This window comes from Cricetulus griseus, assembly GCF_003668045.3.
Source record: "Cricetulus griseus strain 17A/GY chromosome 1 unlocalized genomic scaffold, alternate assembly CriGri-PICRH-1.0 chr1_0, whole genome shotgun sequence".
In the NCBI taxonomy this organism is placed as follows: domain Eukaryota; kingdom Metazoa; phylum Chordata; class Mammalia; order Rodentia; family Cricetidae; genus Cricetulus; species Cricetulus griseus.
In genome coordinates, this window is record NW_023276806.1 from 65,645,700 (window position 1) to 65,666,438 (window position 20,739).

Genomic DNA, 20,739 nt, shown 5'->3' on the forward strand with positions numbered 1-20,739 from the left:
CACAAAGAAACCCTGTATCAAAATATATATATTTGTTTTGTACGTTAGACTTGGTCTCATGTAGCCCAAGTTGGCCTTCAACTAGATGAGCTAAGAATTGAACTGGTCTCCCTCCATTTCCAAGAACAGGGATTAGAGGTTTGTGCTAACACATGGGATTTGGAAACCCTTTGCAAACTGGATATCCAAAAAAGCTTATAAAAACATAAAAGAATGTCCCCAGCCTTACTGGTGGCACATGCCTTTAATTCCAGCATTCAGGAAGCAGTGGCCTGAGGATGTGAGTTTGAGGCCATCAATGGGGATACGAGAGTCTTTCCCAAAAAATAGCCCCAATAGCAAACCAAATTAAAAAGAAAATAAAAAACAGCACAGAAGTGCAAATGAGGTACATGTACAAGAAGAAGGGGACTATAATTTTTCCCATAACTTAACAGGAGCTGACAGATGACCCAGAGCCCAGGCCATCAGGTTAGCCGGGCTGGGAACTTCCAGATGCGGAGGACTGATTCAGAGGGCCGTCCAGTTCCTCGTCAGGTTTATTTTCTAGTGTGAATTATTACCTAGGGGAGAGAGGTATCTGCGAAAAGAGTGATGGGAACAGGTGAGAGAATCTTCTATGACCTTGCCCACAGAAGGCGCCATCGGAAGCGCAGAGGGAACTGAACGACGCCAGTGGGGACGCTGCAGCTTCCGGCAACCCAGGAGAGGAAGAGGCGGGGCGTGAGAAGCGCCCGGGAGACTAACGAATAGTGTAGCCAACGGGAAAGCACGTGCTCAGGAGCCAATGGGCGCAGGCCCCGCCCCCTGGGCCCCGGAGGCTCTGAGTGGAGTGCTGAGGAGCGGCGCTGCTATGGCGGGCGGGGCCCGCGAGGTGCTCACGCTGCAGTTGGGACATTTCTCGGGTTTCGTCGGGGCGCACTGGTGGAACCAGCAGGTCAGGCCCCTAGTGGCAGCCCGGCGCTCCCTGGGGAAGGTACGTGGCCCTGCCCCGCCTTTCCCCTCCGCTCAGTCCTCTGCACCCTGCAGGATGCTGCGCTGGGACGGACGACCGAGGGCGAAGAGTCGCCGGGGGAACTGTGCCCCGACGTCTTGTTCAGAACCGGCCGAACGCTGCATGGCCAGGAAACCTATACGCCGCGACTCATCCTCATGGATCTGAAAGGTGAGGTGGTGGCGGAGCTCAGCCAAGTTTTCCCCTTCTGCGTGTAAGGCCCGATAATTAGTTCACTTCAGACCCACCCTGCAGACGAACCCCCGAGGACGCAGGAAGGTCAGGGTATTCAGTCAACTCAAGAGCTGGCTGTGGAATGGGCAGCATACTGTTAAGCTGCTGCACTCAACACAGAATCACAGCTGTTGACAGATAAGAGTTCAGATTTCCCATCCCATCCAACGTATGACCAAGTATGCTTCTAAAAACCGAGAGCACTCTGGCACGCCTTTAAACCCAGCAGAGACAGGTAGATCTCTGCATTCAGGACCAACCTGGTCTACACAGTTGTAAACCATTGAGGGATACATAGGAGACCTCTCAAAAGCAAAACAAAGTTTTGCCCAGTGCCAGAGAAACTGCCACAACACAATGATCAGATTAGTCTGAGGGAGGGAGATTATACTCTAGGGCTTTGACCTTGTCTTTCATTTCTGTGCAGGCAGTCTGAATTCACTAAAGGAAGAAGGTGGCCTCTACAAGGACCGACATCCAGACACTACAGTAGCATGGTCGTGTATCTGATGTGTGAAAGGGGGTGAAGGTCCAGTGTGTGTGCACAGAAGGCTGGAGAGATGAGAGGGATACTCTCTTTGCTTATTCTCTACTCTTTTTCAGGCAAGGGAAGCTCACCACACACAGAGAAGAAGCTTACCCAAAGAACCCTAACCTCCAGGACCTTCTGAGTGCAGAGGTGATGGGCTCTGCCCCAAACCTTCAAACAAGCAAAGTAGCTTCGTGGAGCAAAAAATTGGGGTGGTAGTCCCTGTAAATGCCTTAGAAATAGGCCTTTTTTCAAAAAAAAAAAAAAAAGCACCATTGGCTCTAAACTGGCAGGAAGGAACCTTTCCAGAGTTCCTAATGCCCCCATTTGGCAGCTCACAACAGCCGGTAACCAGTTCCTGGGTATATAATGCCCTTTTCTAGCTTTGGGCAACTCATGAATGTGGTTCACATAAACTCACATGGGCATGCACATACATATACACATGTAGAGATGAACCCATGGCAGAGAACTAACTAGAACTAAATGTCAGTTTTCTCACCCCTCCCAGGGAGTGCTGAGTACTGATGGTGTCTGGAGGGCCAAACCTATCGAAAATGGCAAAGGTGAGGTAGCCCTTGATACTGGAGACTGAACAGAGCAGGGATTTGGGGGATGGTACAACTCATCTGTTCTTTTTTCAGGTGCCCACCAATCATCTCCAGTACAAATCCAAAACCATTTATCCCCACAGAGAACATCATCAGAGTCTGGTCAGACTTCCTCAGAGTGCACCTCCACCCTCGGAGCATCTGTGTGATTCAGAAGTACAACCATGATGGGTATGGGGACTCCAGAGGCTGTGAGATAAAGCTTAGGTTCCCCCCAACACACTGGATAAGGCTGAACTGCATCTCACCTGCCCTCCTCCAAAACAGCAGACTGGGAAGTTGAAGACAGGGTTGAGTCTTATCATGGTGCTTTTTGATAGTGAAACGGGTCGGCTCGAAGCTTTTGGCCAAGGGGAGAGTGTCCTTAAGGAGCCCAGGTACCTGGAGGAGCTGGAGGACAGACTGCATTTCTATGTGGAAGAGTGTGACTATTTGCAGGTAGCTGTGTGACAAGGTGGATGCTGGGGTAGCAGCTCTCCTCATCCTATAGTCGTCTGTTGGCTTTCATCTCTCCAGGGCTTCCAGATCCTGTGTGACCTACATGATGGCTTCTCTGGTGTAGGTGCTAAAACTGCAGAATTACTACAAGATGAGTATTCAGGCCGGGGAGTAATAACATGGGGTTTGCTCCCTGGTCCCTGCAATCTTGGGGTGAGTAGAAAATAAGAAAAGCAGCAGAGTTGGTGGGAAGGAAAGGATCCCACTGAGGAAGCTGTGTAGAGTAAGCCTTTCTCATTTCTTTTACCAGGAGCCCCAGAAAAATATCTATCGTCTCCTAAACACAGCATTTGGTCTGGTGCACCTGACTGGGTACAGCTCTTTGGTCTGTCCCTTATCTCTGGGAGGCAACCTGGGCCTTCGACCCAAGCCACCTGTCAACTTCCCTAACCTACATTATGATGTAAGGCTTAAAGCTCACTCTATATCAGCCTCTATTTACTGTGGGTCACTCTGTTTGTCCCCCCCCCACCCTTTGTCATGTGTATATGTGTGGCTAGGGATTGAACCTAGGACACAGCACATACTTGGGAAGCACTTTTAACACCAAATTGGGTCCCCAGCTTGAACTTGACCTCTTAGCACTTCCTATTTGTCCATCCTCAGGACAAAGACCCTTACTTCATTCCCTGAACCTCTGCCCTTAATGTTGTGCCTCACACGTTTTTTCCTCACCCGAAAGACCCAGCATTCCCCTCCCCCCCCTGTCCCACTTGACAGGCCACTCTGCCATTCCACTGTAGCGCCATCCTGGCTACAGCCCTGGACACGGTAACTGCTCCCTATCGCCTGTGTTCCTCCATGGTTCCCATGGCTCATTTGGCTGATCTGCTAAGTTTCTCTGGGAAAAAGGTAAGAAGCTTTAGAGGACCAGGCAGTGGTGGTAGCTCCAGCACTCGGGAGGCAGAGGCAGGCGGGTGACTGAGTTTGAAGCCAGCCTGGTCCACAGAGCTAGTTCCAGGACAACCAGGACTATACAGAGAAAACCTTTCTTGAAAAACAAACAAAAACAGGAAGCTTTAGAGGGCCAGACTTGAGGAAAGGCTCTGTAACACCTCGTACCTCCTGGTCTCTAGGTGGTGACAGCAGAAGCAATCATCCCCTTCCCACTGGTTCCAGGCCAGTCCCTTCCTGATACCCTGGTGCAGCTTGAAGGAGACACTCCATGGACCCCACTGTCTGCTTGTGGGGATTCTGCTGGAAGTCAATGCTTTGCCCAGTCAGTGGTGCTGAGGGGTATAGACAGAGCAAGCCATACCAGGTAAAGCCTGGGTTCTTTAGAGGCCCTTGTAGGACTTTCTCATAACTTTGTCTCCCTAATGCCTAGGTGTTCTAGTGGTATGCTTTCTTCCTACCTTCACTACCTAAAATTAAAGCTCTGGACTGACTCAGTTGATGGTTCAAGATTGTAAGAATTCTTAGCTACCATTCATGCAGCCAAAGAGTAAATGTGGGTTTGGCTGTGTTCTGTCAGTAACCTCAACCCAGGGACACCCTTGCCTTCTGGTCTCCATACATGCGCCTCTGGAGAAGAAGTCTTGGCCCAGTACTTACAACATCAGCATCCTAGAGTCTTAAGGTCAGTATAGCACTTGCCTTTTCCTCGGGCTGCCTGCCAGCAGCCTTTGCCTCCCTGCTCTGAGTCACCATCCTCTCTCTGCCTGCAGTTCTTCACATCTGTTGCGGACGCCCTGCAGAGTGGCTCCTCCTTACCCACACCTCTTCTCAAGCTGCAGTTACAAGGGAATGGCCCTGGACTGTCCCCCAAAGTGTGCAGGTAGGACATGAAGAAAACTAACACGTCAACTACATAGGAGCAGTTTTACTCTTTCTCTTCTTGAATTAAAAGTGCTAAAGAAAAAATGTTCACAGTTGAGCATTCCTCTACTCGACTATAAGCTCCTGGGGTACTGACACACCAGGGACACAAACACTTTACTGCTGTACTTTACAGTCATTCTACCAAGTCCCAGATGTGCTTATCAGTACAAGAGTCCCGGAGCAGACTCCAGTCCACTCCCTTTTCTGTCCCTCTGCAGCAGTGCAAAGCATCCCCGTGTTTGGGGCCTTGCGTTCATCTTCATCCTTGCACCAGACCCTGGGAGACTTGGCTGAAGAGCTCAACAGACTTGACCTGCGGCGCTGGGCTAGCTTCATGGATGCTGGAGTGGAGCAGGATGACATGGAGGAGCTGCTGCAGGACTTATACAACCTGGCCCAGTGTTACCAGGAGGGTGTCAGCCTTTCAAACTGATGTTCCAGGGAAGGGTATTGGGGAGATAATTTATAATAAAAAGCTGCCGTGTACAGGAGCCCAGTGTGTTTGGACCTGCTACTTGACATAGGCATTTGGACATTTAAAAACACTGAGATCACCAAAGAGCCAAATCCCATTCTCCTTCAATGCTATTTACAGATTGGGTTTGTAAGGTCTTCACTGAGGTCCCTGAGAAAGATACAGGCTGCACAGCCATCTCCAGACTGACCCTGTCCTTAGCTCTACAGAAGGAACTCAAGGTCTCCATAAGTGAAGTTCAACCACCCTCGTACAGATGGCTGTTGGGCTGGCCCTGGCAGATTAAACCGCTCCTTCCCAGGGTCTCACTCATCCAGCTCTTCTTCAGACAGCAAGTCCCCATGGTCAGAGAGCTGGTCTGTATTACTGGTGCTGGTGGCATCATCCTCATCCTCAGAGCTGGCCTCACAGGCTGTGTGGAAGAGTTGCATGAGCTCTCGGAAACGGTGGGAAACCTAGTGAAGGAAAAGGGTTGTGCTCATAGTTCTAGTCTACCTAGGATGCACTGAGTTCCCACTCACTGCACACAGTGACACCAAAGGTGGCGTCTTCTGTATAGACAGGAAAATGCCACAGAAAGACCAGTGTTCTGAGTAACAAAACTAGAACCTTTTTTTTTTTTTCTTTTGCCATACTTGGTGATGCATACCTTTAATTCTAGAAATTTGGAGGCAGAGACAAGATGGATCCCTGAGTTCAAGGACAGCTAGGGACACAGTGCAAATCCTGACCTCCCCACAAAAGAAAGAGTAAAAAGAAAAGAACTACCACCCTGACAGGTCAAGCCTTTTTTCGGGCCAACCTCTATAATAACCATCTACTGCCATGAAAGTTCTTATGAGCCAGGAGGTGGTAGTACACGCCTTTTAATCCCAACATTTGGGAGCAGGGACAGGTGGGCCTCTAGTTCAAAGCCAGCCTTGTCTACAGAGTGAGTTCCAGGACAGCTAGAGCTGTTGTTACACAGAGAAGCCTTGTCTCAAAAAAGAAAGAAAAGTTAGTTTTTATGACTGTAAATGCCAATGGTCCCATCCTCTTGCCTTAGTTCTCCATCATCATATTTCCCTTCCCACCTTACCTCAAGAGGGGTCTTATTTCCCAGCTGCTGAGAGATAATGCTGAAGGTGTGAGGCTGTGCCCCCTGCTCCTGGCACATGGTGAGAATCACTCGGTCCGCTTCCCTGTAATCCAGGCAGCATGGTTAGCCCCGAGGACATGTTTGGATCTGTGTTACACTCTGCAAACACAGTTCATCTTTACCTACCTTGTCCATAGTACCACCTTCTCCCCAGTGGAGCTGACCTTGCTATTGTTAGCACAGACTGTAGCTTCTGAGACCTTTGGCAGAGCCCCCTCTGGCCCCTTGCCTTGTGTTCCTCTATCTTCAGGCACGACCCCCCTGACAGCTTGGGGAGTAATCTCTGAGGAATCAACTCCTGATGAAGATCCACAGATAGGGGTCATCATATGGATTGTCTTTGCCTCCTCCACTCTGCTCTCAAGTAGCCAGCTCTGAGTACCTGCTTTCCCACATATGTGTCTTTTTCCTGTGTCGCTGGTCCTTGAGGAAACAGGACTCGGGAGAGAAGCAGGGATCTCCACAAAGCCTGGAAGTTTCTCAGTTTCTGACACATCTGGGAGTGGCACAGTAGTCTCTGAATTAGCAGCAGCCTTTAGGTCCTCCCCCTTTTCAGGAAGTATGGTGGATGTACCAAGGCAGGAGACAATTTCAGGTCCAACCTGGTTTCTCCTGACAGAGGAGAATACAACTCCAGTCTGAGGAGGAAGTCGAGGGGTCTCTGGTGAGCAGAGTGTCGGGCCCTCCAAGGGCTGTTCCACGACAGTCACTTCTGCAGAGCACGGCAAAGCACTCCCTACTGTTGACCCTGGTTAGGAGGAATATGGGGATCAGGGTATACACAGACAACCATAAGTCACTGGTGAGCTGGTGGAAAGACTGGGGGAGCCACTCAGCAAAGAAGGGCATGGTTGATATGCTAGAATGTTAGTAGAGAGGGTTCACACCTAGGAGAGGATTTCAGGAATCTGTATGTATGTATGTATGTATGTATGAATGAATGAATGCTCAATCTGCATGTACACCTTTATGCCAGAAGAGGGTAGTAGATCCCACCATATGGTTGCTAAGAATTGAACACAGAACCTCTAGAGGAGGCCACCTCCCCAGCCTCTGTTTTATTGTTATTTTTGAGTTACAGTCTAGCCCTGGCTGGCCTGGATCTCACTCTGCAGAACAAGCTGACCTGAAACTCAAAAGATATACCTGCCCCTGCCTCCTGAGTGCTGAGATTAAAGGTGTGTGCCACCACTGCCTGGCTCTGTACCAGTGTTTTAACTTTGTGAGAGAAGTGAATGGGAAAAGGTCTGTCATGCCCATCCCTGGAAAAGTTTTTTAGCCATGCTCATGCAGTGTAAGAAAATGCGGTTCAGAAAGAAACAGGGGAAGCTTGGTAGTCAGGTTACTCACCTGGAATGGGTATCTCTCCCTTTCTGGTGGTCCTGCCGCTTCTACTCTGGGTGGCCGCAATGTTCTCCTGCTCCTCCAGGGGCTCCTCTTCCAATACGTCCTTGTCTTGTCCCACTTCCTTATTTCCAGTCATCGAACTAGCCTCTTGGAGGGGGCTATTGCCCACCAACTCAAGGGACTCCTTGCTCTTGTAAGATTTGCTGTCACAGACCTGCAAGGGTTGAAAGTGGAAAACTAAACTCAAAGGCTTCACTTCTAATAATTTAGAAACAAAGGAACCAGACCCTCACTCAGCCCCTGCTTTAGCAGCCATGACAAGCTACAGAAAAGACACGTAGGCCTGTAACACAAGGAAACTCCCAATCCCTGGCATCCCAGGGCCTAGGGCCAAAACTGAACTCCAGACTCCCCAGCTCCCAGCCTCCTAGGTACTTGGTTCCTGGGAACTGTTTGGCCACAAAAGAAACTCCAGGGGAGACCAAAACCTCCCCTATAGTCTCCAGGATACAGTTCTAAAAACTATTGCTATCTATGTACAACAGGCCATCTGCAAGTAACAAGACAAAGCCATAGAAACCACAGAATGTTCCCTCTCAGCACTGACTAATGAGAATACCTGGTACACAGGTATTTCATGCCAAAATAGGACTTTGAAAAATTTTCCTGATAGTTCCAAAATGTCAACTAATCAGAAACCAACCAGTACCTACGGATGCAATCCTGTAACTTTTGTCTTTAAAACCTAGCAGTAGACAGGGAACTTCACCCCTTCTGGAGGCTGCTGTGTCAGTTTGCTAGATGGGGTCCCTCCCAAGGTAATATAGACAATTTAATAAACCTCGTGCATTTGCATCGGTGGTCTGTCTCCCTGGTCTCTTTGGGGGTCCTTGTGACTCGGGCACAACAGGTGGCTCTCTAGGTTAAAAATGTCCTGACCTTACCATGTCTCAGACCCTCAAAGGTAAGACCTGTGCTGCTACTCAGCAACACAGCCAACATGCTTCCAGGCACCTACGACCCCTCCATTTCTAACAAGGACTTCAAGGCACCTAGGACCCCCTCCCCCCATTTCTAACAAGGGCAGCATTTGTGTTGCCAACCAACTCACTCTGAAGAACAAGTTTTTTGTTTGTTTGTTTGGTTGGTTTGGTTTTTCGAGACAAGGTTTCTCTGTGTAGTTTTGGAACCTGTCCTGGCACTCGCTCTGAAGACCAGGCTGGCCTCGAACTCACAGAGATCCGCCTGCCTCTGCCTCTGCCTCCCGAGTGCTGTGATGAAAGGCGTGCGCCACCAACGCCAGGCCAAGTGATCACTTTCTAAGTTCAAAAGTGCATAAATCTGTAGTAGCAAAACAGCATTTAGCCAGGCATGCTGGCACACACCTTTAGAGGCAGAGGGAAGATTTCCTTGAGTTTGAGGCCAGCCTCTTCTACATAGTGAGTTTCAAGACAGCCCAGGCTATGTAGAGAGATCCAATCTCAAAAACAACAACAAAACAAACAAACAAAATCCCACACAAATAACAACACACCTGACCAGCATCTGCACAGAATGGCCTAGGCAATCCCAGCAAACCAGGCCCCTTCCTCACCTTGCTGCTGCAGTGACAATTTCTCCTCTTGCTTTTCTTCAGCTTAGAATCGGGACCTCCGTCGTGGCACGAACAGGAGCAGTCTTTGGCCACTTCAGGCCATTCCGTCTCCTACAAGACACCCCAGCTTCATTAGCTGCCAAGTGTTTTTAGAACCAAGACACAGAGCTGAGTTGAGAGGCCTGAGTTATAAAGATGCCCCTCCCATCTCATCACCCTGGGGGGGGGTCATTGACCCAATCTTGACCTCAGCTGGTAATGAATCCTGAAAGACTCCACAATGATCCAAAGAAAGCAGCATCCCAGCAGCCCACAGGCCTGGGACACACTTAAGTCAAACAGATTTTTGAGGAAATGTATGGAGAGCTCCAAAGTGAGATCCAGTTAACTGACTTTCTGTCTCCCTGTGTGCTCTCTAAATGGCTTTGTATAATGACTTCACTCAATAAAGCCAAACACTTTATTCCCAGCACTCCTTCCATGGGCAAAATTGAAACATTAAAATCCAAAGGTAAGAAAAAGGGCAGCTCTGAGCTAGGGAGAAAAGGATAAATTACTGTTTTCTTTTGTTCTGTTCCCTTTCTTGAGACAGGTTTTCACCATGTAGCATAGACCAGCTTTGCCCTTGCAGTAATGTCCCTGCCTCAGCCTCTAAGTGTTGGAATTGTAAGTTAAGTGGCAACGTGCCTGGCTATGATTCCTTCTAATGAAGTCTCTGGGGTTCTCCACAGCAGCCTCACCTCAATTTGCTCCCATGGGCCTCTCCAATCCTAAAAACCCTATGAGCTATCCTATATATACCATAAATATATGCAAAGTTTAATCCAAGGCATGATTTTCCAAAAGCACGTATACCTTATCGTGATTCTGGACCCCAATCTCTTTTCTCCTCTTGCTCTTTGAGGCTGTGGACACCTTGGCAGGCTCCTCTTCCTCTTCCACATCAGGGAGGATCACTTCTTCAAAGCCGTCAAACTAAAAGGAATTGGTGGCACTAAGCAGCCTGGGCCTACCCTTCCCGCAGGCAGCCTTCCCCTTGGCAACCTCAGGGCCTGTACCTCATACTCTTTCTCTTCAGTCCAATTGATCTCTTCAAAGTCACCCAGCCGGCTAGCTGCTGGGCGCAGATGATCAAAAAAGATGGAGAACTCATCCTGTAGGTGGTCGTGGCCTTTGAGGAGCTGCCACATCTGTGTCTTGAGCTGAGGAGAATTGTGAAGACTAAGAAGACATCTGGAGTATCTTTCTAGACCACACTCAAACCAGTCCCATATGTAGCCCACAGTCTGCCTTCTACATGGAGCCTGGCTTTTTTTTTTTTTTTTTTAAATGTACCTTGTTTTAAGATTACATGGGTTTTTTTTTTGTTTGTTTATTTGGTGTGTTTGCATGTGTACGTGTGTCTGTCTGTGCCTGTCTGTGGATGTGTACATGCCACAGCACACCTGTGGGTGTCAAAGGATAAGTTCTAGGAATCAGTTCTTTCCTTTTACCATGTGGATCCAGGGATCAAACTCAGGTCTTAAGGCTTGGCAGTAAGTGCACACAGGCCTATGAAAGTTAGAGTCAATTATCATTTTAGTCCCAGGGATTGAATTTAGGTCCCCAGGTGTTGTGTGATATTTTGATTGCATTCTGAGGCTCCAAGACTGACAATAAAGTTGTTTTTGAATCACAGCTACTAGCTGACCAAAATTAACCACAGAGGTTTTGGAGGACTGAGGACAGATAGACAGGAAGTAGCAGGTCAGGGCTTAGAGAAGGTCTCAGCCTTTTTGGATGGAGGAAAGAGAGAAATAGGTCACTGGACACATCTCTGCCACTGGTCTAGTCATTCAGGTTCTTATTCTGATATCTGACTCCCAAGATTTTTTTTTTTAAAGATCTTATTTATTTATTATGTATACAGTGTTCCGCCTACATGTATCCCTGCAGGCCAGAGGAAGGCACCAGATCTCATTTCAGATGGTTGTAAGCCACTATGTGGTTGCTGGGAATTGAACTCAGAACCTCTGGAAAACATTAGGAAGAAAGAAAAATGACAATAAAAAGGAATCATCGGTACTGGAGAGATGGCTCAGTGGTTAAGAGCACTGGCTGCTCTTCCAAAGAACCTGGGATCAATTCCCAGCACACACATAGCAGTTCACAAATGTCTGTAACTCCAGTTCTAGGGGATCTAACACCATCATACAGATGAACATACATACAGGCAAAACCCCAATGCATACATTAAATAAATCTGAAGGAAGCAGGATGGGGGGGGGTGTGGATAGCTCAGCAGATAATAGCACCTGCTGCTATTAGGTTCCCAGCACCACATGGTAGTTCACAACCGTCTGTAATTCAACTTCCTGTAATTCAACTTCCAAGGAATCCAATATCCTCTTCTAACTTCGGCAGGCACCAGGCCTGCATCTGGTACACATGCATACATACACATAAAACACTCACACACATAGATAAACCTAAGGGGAAAAAAACAAATAAATAGGAAACAGGACAGAGTACCTCTGAGATGTCCTGAGGAAGGCAGTCCGCACAGCCTTGTAGCACCTTGATAATCTTCTGGTGGTGTGTGGGGTTCTCTGCAAAGCATATCTCCAGCTGCCGAAGGAATTTGCGACTCTTCTCAAAAGCCTGCTGTTCCTCAAACTACCAGAAGAGAAGGAAGATGCGAAAGGAGTCAGTTCACAGATGGATCAGAACCACAAATCTCTGAGAAGAACAACAATGGACCAGAGGTGCTTGTTAAGACAGGATTCTATTTAAACTCCAGCACCCCATTGTAGGACCCTGGGAATCTCCAAATGAAGATGTGAATGAGTGACACAGTAGATATGTATCTCTGTCATACTAGCAGGAGACTGAGACATGACATTCCAAGTTGAAGTTCAGCCTGAGGTATGCAAGGAGTATTGTCTCAAGCAAACAGATAAAAGAGATAGCTACATACCACGTTGTTTCTTGTTTTATTTTATGGATTATGCAATCAGATACTCAAACTCAAGTGGAACTTCACAGTTACACATTATTTTTGCATACACATTCATTTCATCCTCACAATAATGTCAGAAGGTGGACGGACATTTTACTCACAATCAACCCACCAGCCAATGAAGACTAATCCATCAGAATACTGTGATTATTCCCGTAAGTCCTAGTTCTACCAATTGGAACAAGAAGTCTAAGACTACTGCTTCCGTTCTCTCTCTCTTCCTCCTTCTCTCCCTCCCTCCTTCCCCCAACTCTCTCTCCCGCTTGAACTCCCTGTCTCTTCTTGCCTCTGCTTTCCCAGGAGAGAAAGTAGGAGTTACCTTGCCCAACTTGCCATTCCTCCCATTTGAAATCTTAGTTTTTATTTTACTTCAACTTTCTATTTTTATTATTGTCACTCGGGGATTCATTATGTACCCCAGGATTTTGAAAAAGTATGAATTCTAGGCTGGCCATGAACCACCAGCAATCCTTCTGCCTCAGCTTCCTGAGTGCTGTCTTTTTACTCTAGTGTTCTGTGAAGTACATACATAGAGAATCTGTCTTTTCCTGACACTCAACAAATATTTAGTAAAACAAAGAGCTGGGATAGAGGGACACACACCTTTAATCCCAGCACTTGAGAGGCAGAGGCAGATGGATCTCTGTGAGTTCAAGGCCAGCCTGGTCTACATACTGAGTTCCAGGTCAGCTAAGGCTGCACAGAAAGACACTGACTCAAAAACAGAGGGAAAAAAAAATTAAAACGGTACTTTTCACCAGTAAAAAGGGAGGGTAGAATGTGACTTCCAGAGGTTTCTACTGGTACTACTGAAAAAACCTTGTAAACAAATGGGAGATAAAACTGAGAAGAGAAAGGCCTAACTGAAATGGAGTGAGGGCGACCTGAAAAAACATCAAAAGACTAAGACAGTCTTGCTTGACTATATTCAAGTCCCATCTGCCTCTGCCCCAGAGTCTGCTGAGCCTTCTTGGTCTGTCTACTTACTAGTCCACAGGACAAGGCCTGCTCAGGGAGCAGGAAGGCAGCAAAGTCCTTCAGGAGCTGAGGCCAGTCTTGGAGTAGGGTTTGCAAGCTTTTGTAGAGATCAACAGCAGTATGCCTCTGGGTACTTGACTCAAATTCATAGATGACCTGAAGAAAATCTTCATACTTGCCAGGGACATGTTGGAGAGCTTCTCGTACCTACATACAAGACTTCCAATAGTCAATATTCATTTTCTTTGGGCCTCTAAAACAAGCAAGGTTCCAGAAGAAGGAGTCATGTTCACAGTGCTAAGATTATCCTTCAGAGGCCCTCACCTGACCTGGGGTTAACAAAGGACACAGAACAGAACAAGCAGCAAAGCAGACTCCCTTTTCTCTGAGGGGCAATCTGACAACTTTTATTGTTTTGAGCCTGGAGCCACAATACTAGGGATTACTAAGCTTGCATTCCAGACTTGAGCCCCAAACTTAACCAGATAAGAAGAGTTTTGTATATGGATTCTAATTATTGTCATACCAAGGTACACAATACCTCAATTTAGAATGTTAATAATGCAGTAGCAGATAACAGTAGTAGTAGCAGGCCAATCACTCCAAGTACCTCACTTTACTGGGTTATTAACTGAGAAGGAAGCTACACAGGGTACCAAGAGACCAAAGTACATTCCCCTGAGGCCAGTTCTCTAGGCTGAATACAACTGCCATCCTTTTCACTAAAGGCTCATAAAAGGTCCTGTTATCAGCCCAATCTATAATGTCACAACTTGGCACTGGGGATAGCAGTAACACCGTTCTCCTGATCCCTGGATGAATGAGAGACAGGATGAACATGGGGGCACAGACAGCCATCCCAAATATGACTGAACTCTGGGTCTACTTGTTAGTCTCTCAGAGAATTCTGTGGCAATTACCAGGAAATAAGGCAGACCCAGCTATGGAGTACATAGCTGGGTCAGCCTCGTCCATGCTAGACAAGCACTTTACTGCTGAGCTATCTCCTTAGTCAGACATTTCCATATTAAAACACATTCCTCCAGAGCAGCAGAAGTGACATACACATAGACAGGCAGTAATAGAAGCTGTGTTGCCTACCCTGGTGAGGTAAGCCTGTGCAAATGCCAGGTCCTTCTGTTCCCTAAGTGGGTCCCGATCCAGAATGTCCTCATCATAGAGCAACAACAACTTGGAGGTGTCCTTGCTGGCCCGAGCCCGACTTCCTCGTTTGTTTCGAGCTCGATGATTGCTTCGGCCTCTGCCAGCAGCTTTGATGGTTTCTCCTGGGAGTACACATGAAAAAGATTCTTTCTCAACGTTTGTAACTATACAGTCCACCACAAGTAGCACACATCCAATCCAGTTAATATCTCAGAACACCTAGGGAAAGCAGTAGCTAGGAAAGTGGTAGACAAAACAATGCAGCCTCCACTGCATATGCATACCCACTGGGCAGCAAGAAATTCAAGCCACTGGGAGACAAGAAGACACTGAACACCTGCAGCTTGAAAAAAAAGGCCAGTGCTAACTTTGAGTGTCCACACTTACATTAGCACAGGAAAAGAACATTGCCTGAGCTAAACAGTAAGACCCTGATCAAAAGACAGACAAGCTAGTCGGGCCTTGGTGGCACACGCCTTTAATCCCAGCACTCGGGAGGCAGAGGTGGGCGGATCTCTGTGAGTTCGAGGCCAGCTTGGTCTCCAGAGCGAGTGCCAGGATATGCTCCAAAGTTACACAGAGAAACCCTGTCTCCAAAACCAAAAAAAAAAAAAAAAAAGACAAGTTGAAGTAGTAAACATGATCGCCCAACAGCTCATAGCCTCAAGCACACAAGAGGCAAGAACCACAAATAAAACACAGGAACTTCCTGTAAATGAACTGTTGATGAGACTCTGACTTGTGTCTTTTGTTTTTCAAAGGCACTGCCCTAGTCTGTTTGGGGCAAGAAAGCTGCTGCAGGAGAAAGAAAGACTCCTCCCTGGAGGTTCGGGCTACTCTGTGAGCTGCACACTGTGCACTCAGTCCTCTGGAGAATGCAGCTAAGGGGAACCTGTCCTCCGAGGGGTCAGCTACACTCACCTGCTGGGGTTACGCTGGTCTCCACTTGTGGAGCAGTCTTGGGTGAGGCCAAGGTAGAAGGCTGCTTCTCAGCAGCATCTCCAACTGCTTCATCATTCACGTCACCCTCTTTCTGCAAGGCTTCCATCCCTTCTGCCTCCTCTTCCTCTTCTTCTTCTGGCTCAGAGTTCTCCTCCTGGGAGTTCTCTTCCTCAGACTCACCCTCCTGACTCATGCTCCTTTCAGATGCCAGCCAAGTCAGTTTCTCCATTGTTTCCTAAAAGCACCCCAAAGAATGTTTCTAAGGGCTCCTAGCAGCTCACAGAAGGCCCAAGTACAGGAGCAATGTCAGGAGGATCTAAGGTGAAGCAGGGCCACCACTCTGAATTGGTGAAGCCTGAGGGTACTGAGGACAGGCCCGGGCAGACATGCCTATGGAAGGCTGCCCCACTTCCTGAAGACGGCTTTCCTCTGCCATGACACACAGGCAGGAACTTTTTAAACTTGTTCTCTTTCTTCTTAATATTTTTTGGGAGGTGGGGGAGCGGGGTGGTATCACAGTTAGTTGCGTCTTTACTACTGGATTGGGGATTGAAACAAGGCCTTGCAAAATTACACGCCTATTACTCTATTATTAAGGGTATTTTAAATTTTATTTTCTTTTGTGAGATGGGGTTTCTTTGTGTAGCACTGAACGTCCTAGAAATGGCTCTGTAGATCAGACTGGCCTGAAATTCGAAGATATCCACCTATTTCTGCCTCCCAAGTGCTGGGATTAAAGGCAGAACAGAAATGATCTAATATTTTTTTGCTCATTACATTATATCATAAGTGTTTTGTCTGTAGGTAGATTTGTGTACTACATGCCTACAAAGGTCTGAAGAGGGCACCAGAAAGTATGGAACTGGAGCTTCTGTGGATTATGCACAGCATGTGGGTGCTGGGACTCAAACCTAGGCCCTCTAAGGAGCACCAAGTATTCTCTTGTTACAATTATTTGTTTTGTGGTTTATTTTGTTTTGGGGTTTTCTTTTTTTGTTTTATTTTGTTTGTGAGAAGGAGTTTCTCTTGTGTACAACTGGCTGTACTGTAACTCACTCTGTAGACCAGGCTGGCCTTGAACACCCAAGTGCTAAGATTAAAGACTTCTCCTACCACTGCCAGGCACAAAAACTGTTAACAGTGGAGCCATCTACCCCCCTTCACAGGTTAATATTTTTAAGCCTATTTATCCCTGTGGGCATTCACTGGAATACATACACACTGAGGCACCCATGGGAGGGACCAGAGGATAAACTATAGCAATCAGTTCTCTCCTTATACTATGTGATAATGGTATGCACACAGGCCATTAAGGATGGCAAACAGTATCATTTTACCTGTAGCCTCCTTGTTTGTTTGGCATTTAAAGTTTGCTCAAGGAGTCAGTGAGATGGGTCAATAGGTAGAGACAACTGTTGTCAAGCTTGACAATCTATCTCACTTCCTGGAAGCCACATGATGGAAGGAGATGGAAGGAGATAACCACCTCCTCCTGTTCCTCTGACCTCTACACACATAAAACCTCATGCACACACCCACACAAATAAAATAACTGTCAAAATGAAAGGAAAAAAAAAAAAAACAATGACAAAAATATGCTTGAATGACTCAAATTAACAAATCAAATAGCTTAACCCAAAGAGAATGTTCCATTCCAAGGCACATGACACAAGCCTCTGAATTATGTTCCATAATGCATTCAGAAGTCATATAACGCTTCATGACTGTAACATATAAATTAACAGTTTAGTAACCCTATATACTCACAACTATTCTGGTTCTTACCTGGAGCTCTGGGACAGAAAGCACAGACTCCTCAGAAGCTGATGACAGTTCATCTTCTTCATCTTGGGTGAGCTCATCAAACTCCTCCTCCTCTTCATCCTCAGGCCCATCTTTCTCTCCTCCAGGATCTGGTCCAGCTGGGGTCCCCACAGACTGACCGTCAGCATTGGCTGAGTCCTCAGGCTTCCCTGGAGGACTGCTAAGCACTGTCTCCTGCTCCATACAGGATGGAGTGCTTTTTGGCCATCCTTTGCTTGCATCTCCACTTGTGCTCCCCTCATCAGCTGAATCTTGGGACACAGGAAGGGATTTAGCTGGTTGAGGCTCCTCCCTCTGCATGACTGCTTGTCTTCTCATCTCTCTGGAACTACTCAGCGTACCCTGATGGCAGCCACTGTCTAATTCCACAGAGGATTCTTCTTTCACTTTATCACCAAAGACCTGCTCAGGGAAGCTGCTGGGGATTTCTCCCACACAATCCTCAGCTTCCATTTTGACCATTTCTTCTAAATCTTTCGATGTGGAGTTCAGAGATTCTGGGAGATGCTGGGGAAACGGCCCCAAAGCTAGTCCATCCTCTTCTGTTTTCACACCTGTCCATCCAGAGGCACTGGATTCTGAAGAAGCCTCCTGGTTTTCTGTTTTCACAACTGTCCAGCCACAGGAACTCAATTCTGAGGATGCTTCTTGGCTTTCTGTACCTGATGAAGGATGCCAGGACCTAGGTTCCTCTTTGGAGAAGACAGTAGCACAGAGAGAAGTCGGCTCCTGGGGTTTTAATGTGGAGTCTGGGTTCTGAAGAACACTCTTCCCTTCAGTAACATCCAAGTTCACATGAGCGTTATCTTCAGGAATAGAGGGTACAGGAAGTGTCAGAGAATTTCCAGAAACAATTAAGGGTGGAATGGAGGAGGCCACCAGGGGTTGGTTTAACTGACAGGGGAACGGTGTAGGATTAACCAGGAGAGTGGTGATAGGAATGGTCTGGGGATTTGGGGCCACGGCTGCATTAACAGGCTGGATCACATTACACCCACTACCAAGGCTTACAACCTTCACTGTGGTGGCAGGGACAGCGAAGATGACGGGCGTCGGGTGGACAATGGGGGCAGGTTTCACACAAGGAGAAACTTTGGCTCCTTTTCTTCTCGTGGGCTTCCGCCTCGAGAATGGCTTTCGAAATTTTGAAGGAGCGAGTGAGGGTAGCATTATCTTAGGTGCAGAGGAAGAAGGTAGTAGTGACTGAGACTCAGACAAGGGGAAGCTGGTCCTGGCTTCAGGACCAGAAGGCATAGCTGGCAGTGCTGCTGCAGGAGACTCAATACAATCTTCTCTGCTGACCCCCACTGGAGGGAAACCTTGAAGTGTCTGTAAGACAGGGGTTGGCTGGATAAGATGAGGAATCTGAACTACTCTGTTGCCTGGAGGGACTTCTGATTGAGCTGGCCAGGTTGCCATTTTCCCCGGGTTTAAGGCAGGCTGAACACAGGGACTGGGTTGGATAAGCAGGGGCTTCTGGGCCAATGGTCGCTTCTGTCGCCAAGCCCTTCTGGAGAAACGCTTGGAACCCGGCTTCAATTTGAGAACGACACCCTTGGGCATCAGCAATGGGTATCGAGTTTCAGTCCCTAATTCAGGGCTGGCTTTCTCCAAGGGGTGATCTGTACTGGTCTCTGGGGCTGGGGTCACATTTTCTCCTTCTGCAGGACCTTCAGCTATGTTCCGAAGTTCATCCTGAATGGACTGTAGACTGGCCTACAGGAAACAAGAACACGGTGCTCTAGCATGTGGCAGAATTTAGGGGAAAGAAAAATTAGCTTTCTGGATTCTAAGGACTCGTGGAAGACAAAGATATGGTCCCAAGAAGGGCTTTTCCATGCCTCAGTGTTCAAGGAAAAGCATATTCATCTAAGTGTAGAAACTCTTCCCGAATTTACATTGGACAATAATCATTTAACTGCTAGGAACTTTCGAGGGACTCCTGCCTCACAAAGACACTGAAGGATGGCCAGACCTTCAACCAGAAGGGGAGCCGGTGTTCCTCCTTCTCTATGGGCGGCTTCCACTGATGTGGCTGGATCTCTTCACAGCACCTCACCAGAACTGGCAGCTGCTTGGTCTTCTTATAAAACTAGGCATGAAACACAAATCACAAGTCATATTCCTTCAGACTGGAATATGGGGTGGCTGATGGTTTCACACATACACACAAATGTGAATGCTGAATATTTCTGCATTTAAACAAAGTATATGTAATTAATGAAAATTTCACAAATATTCATTATATAAATGCAAATATCCATTCTGATTACCACTAAGTCTCTAAAAACTCCCAGTACTTGGGAGGCAGAGGCAGGTAGATCTCTGTGAGTTCCAGGCCATCCTAGTATACAAAGTAAGTTGCCAGACAGCTAAAACTATTACACACAAAAAAAGACTCTATCTGGATAAACAAAAATAAACAAACAAATAGATTCAAAACTATCTACCCCAATGTTCCTTTGGAGGGAAACTTGGAAGCTTAGATCAGAAAGAAAGGAAGGAAGTGATCTTAGTAAACCATTCATTCTGCACAAAGAGCTCAACTCTCCTGTCACAAATGGCCTCACCCTCTTCTCAGACACAGAGCTTCACCCTCATCTCACACACAGAGGCTACTTGTAAGCAAGTAACAGGGTTAAGTGGAAAAGATACTGTAACTGAACACTATGATGAGGAGCTGTAATCCCAGGGGGAGAGGCAGAGGAAGAAGAAGGAGGAGGAGGAGGAGGAGGAGGAGGAGGAGGAGGAGGAAGAGGAGGAGGAGTAGGAGGAGGGAAAGAAACAGCTTCATTTCCAAAGTAAATGGGCTGGAGGTGGTGGAACACACATTTAATCCCTGCACTTGGGAGGCAGAGGCAGAGGAATCTCAGTGAGTTCAAGGACAGTCTGCTCTACCCACCAAGCTCAAAGACAGCCAGAGTTACACCGAGCGAACCGGCTACCCAGAGTGATCCCATCTCAAAAAAACAACTGGTGAATGTTTGGAGCATATGTGCACCAAACAACATATGGTGCACATATGATCAGGCACACACAAATACACATATGAAATGACATCTTCAAAACACAGACAAACAAAAGAAAATTGAAGTCAATGTGTGGGTAAGGTGAGCTGAGGATGTGCTTTAGTCATTCCTCGACCTTTAGCACTCAAGGAGGAAGGAAGAGAAGACGGGAAGGAAGGAGGGGGACAGAGAAGTAGGGAAAGTAAGGGAGGAAGAGAGGAAGGGAGGGAGGGAGGGAGGGATTCATGACTGAGGGTAACAAATCAGATCTAAAGGCAAAGCCCCAAGAAGTCATTTGTAAACCTCCTATTTCAAGAGGTGACAAGCACACCACCTCCCAAAAAAATACATTACAAGGAAAAAGGATGAAACACTTTCATAAGAAAACCATCATAAAAATGTCACTCTTTCAACTACTTAACCTCTTTTTCTCTCTCACTTTTTAACTAGGATATGGTTATGGAGCTCTGGATATTCCCAAACTCACAGCAATTCTAGAGTCTCTGTCCCCTGGGTGCAGTGGCCAGTGCTACAACAGCACACCTAGCTTACCTCACTCCTGAAGTATAATCTGCATGACGCTG

The 20,739-nt window shown here is 47.2% G+C and overlaps 2 protein-coding genes across 15 annotated transcripts in view; one reads left to right on the forward strand and one right to left on the reverse strand.

Moving 5' to 3' along the window:
* Window positions 1–777: 777 nt before the first annotated feature.
* On the forward strand, window positions 778–5,178 carry Msto1 (misato mitochondrial distribution and morphology regulator 1). The gene is made up of 14 exons (XM_027393181.2): window positions 778–937; window positions 1,030–1,165; window positions 1,656–1,725; window positions 1,832–1,907; window positions 2,269–2,323; window positions 2,452–2,539; window positions 2,689–2,806; window positions 2,885–3,019; window positions 3,117–3,269; window positions 3,587–3,718; window positions 3,943–4,127; window positions 4,341–4,445; window positions 4,534–4,643; window positions 4,906–5,178. Exons 1-14 carry the CDS (start codon window positions 788–790, stop codon window positions 5,118–5,120), a joined length of 1,728 nt encoding a protein of 575 aa, XP_027248982.2. The 5' UTR covers window positions 778–787; the 3' UTR covers window positions 5,121–5,178.
* Window positions 4,674–20,739, reverse strand: part of LOC100771675 (GON-4-like protein) — a 61,673-nt gene continuing 45,607 nt past the window's right edge. For all 14 annotated transcript variants that reach the window (XM_027393179.2, XM_027393178.2, XM_035450501.1 and 11 more), the window contains 13 exons: window positions 19,123–19,239; window positions 17,109–18,863; window positions 15,303–15,558; window positions 14,319–14,503; window positions 13,227–13,424; window positions 11,753–11,896; window positions 10,300–10,443; window positions 10,097–10,216; window positions 9,242–9,352; window positions 7,651–7,861; window positions 6,427–7,048; window positions 6,241–6,343; window positions 4,674–5,617 (listed from right to left, as the gene is read on the reverse strand). In XM_027393179.2, the coding sequence (XP_027248980.1) occupies window positions 5,468–5,617; window positions 6,241–6,343; window positions 6,427–7,048; window positions 7,651–7,861; window positions 9,242–9,352; window positions 10,097–10,216; window positions 10,300–10,443; window positions 11,753–11,896; window positions 13,227–13,424; window positions 14,319–14,503; window positions 15,303–15,558; window positions 17,109–18,863; window positions 19,123–19,239 (4,116 nt within the window). In that variant the 3' untranslated portion in view covers window positions 4,674–5,467. The remainder of the gene's footprint in view (window positions 5,618–6,240; window positions 6,344–6,426; window positions 7,049–7,650; window positions 7,862–9,241; window positions 9,353–10,096; window positions 10,217–10,299; window positions 10,444–11,752; window positions 11,897–13,226; window positions 13,425–14,318; window positions 14,504–15,302; window positions 15,559–17,108; window positions 18,864–19,122; window positions 19,240–20,739) is intronic.

What these genes read in the sequence shown, in the direction of transcription:
- Msto1 (XM_027393181.2), top strand. Translation starts at nt 788, where the DNA reads ATGGGCGCAGGCCCCGCCCCCTGGGCCCCGGAGGCTCTGAGTGGAGTG. An exon ending in ACCTATCGAAAATGGCAAAG is followed by an intron (nt 2,324 to 2,451) that starts GTGAGGTAGCCC and finishes TTATCCCCACAG; the next exon opens with AGAACATCATCAGAGTCTGG. An exon ending in TAAGTTTCTCTGGGAAAAAG is followed by an intron (nt 3,719 to 3,942) that starts GTAAGAAGCTTT and finishes CCTGGTCTCTAG; the next exon opens with GTGGTGACAGCAGAAGCAAT.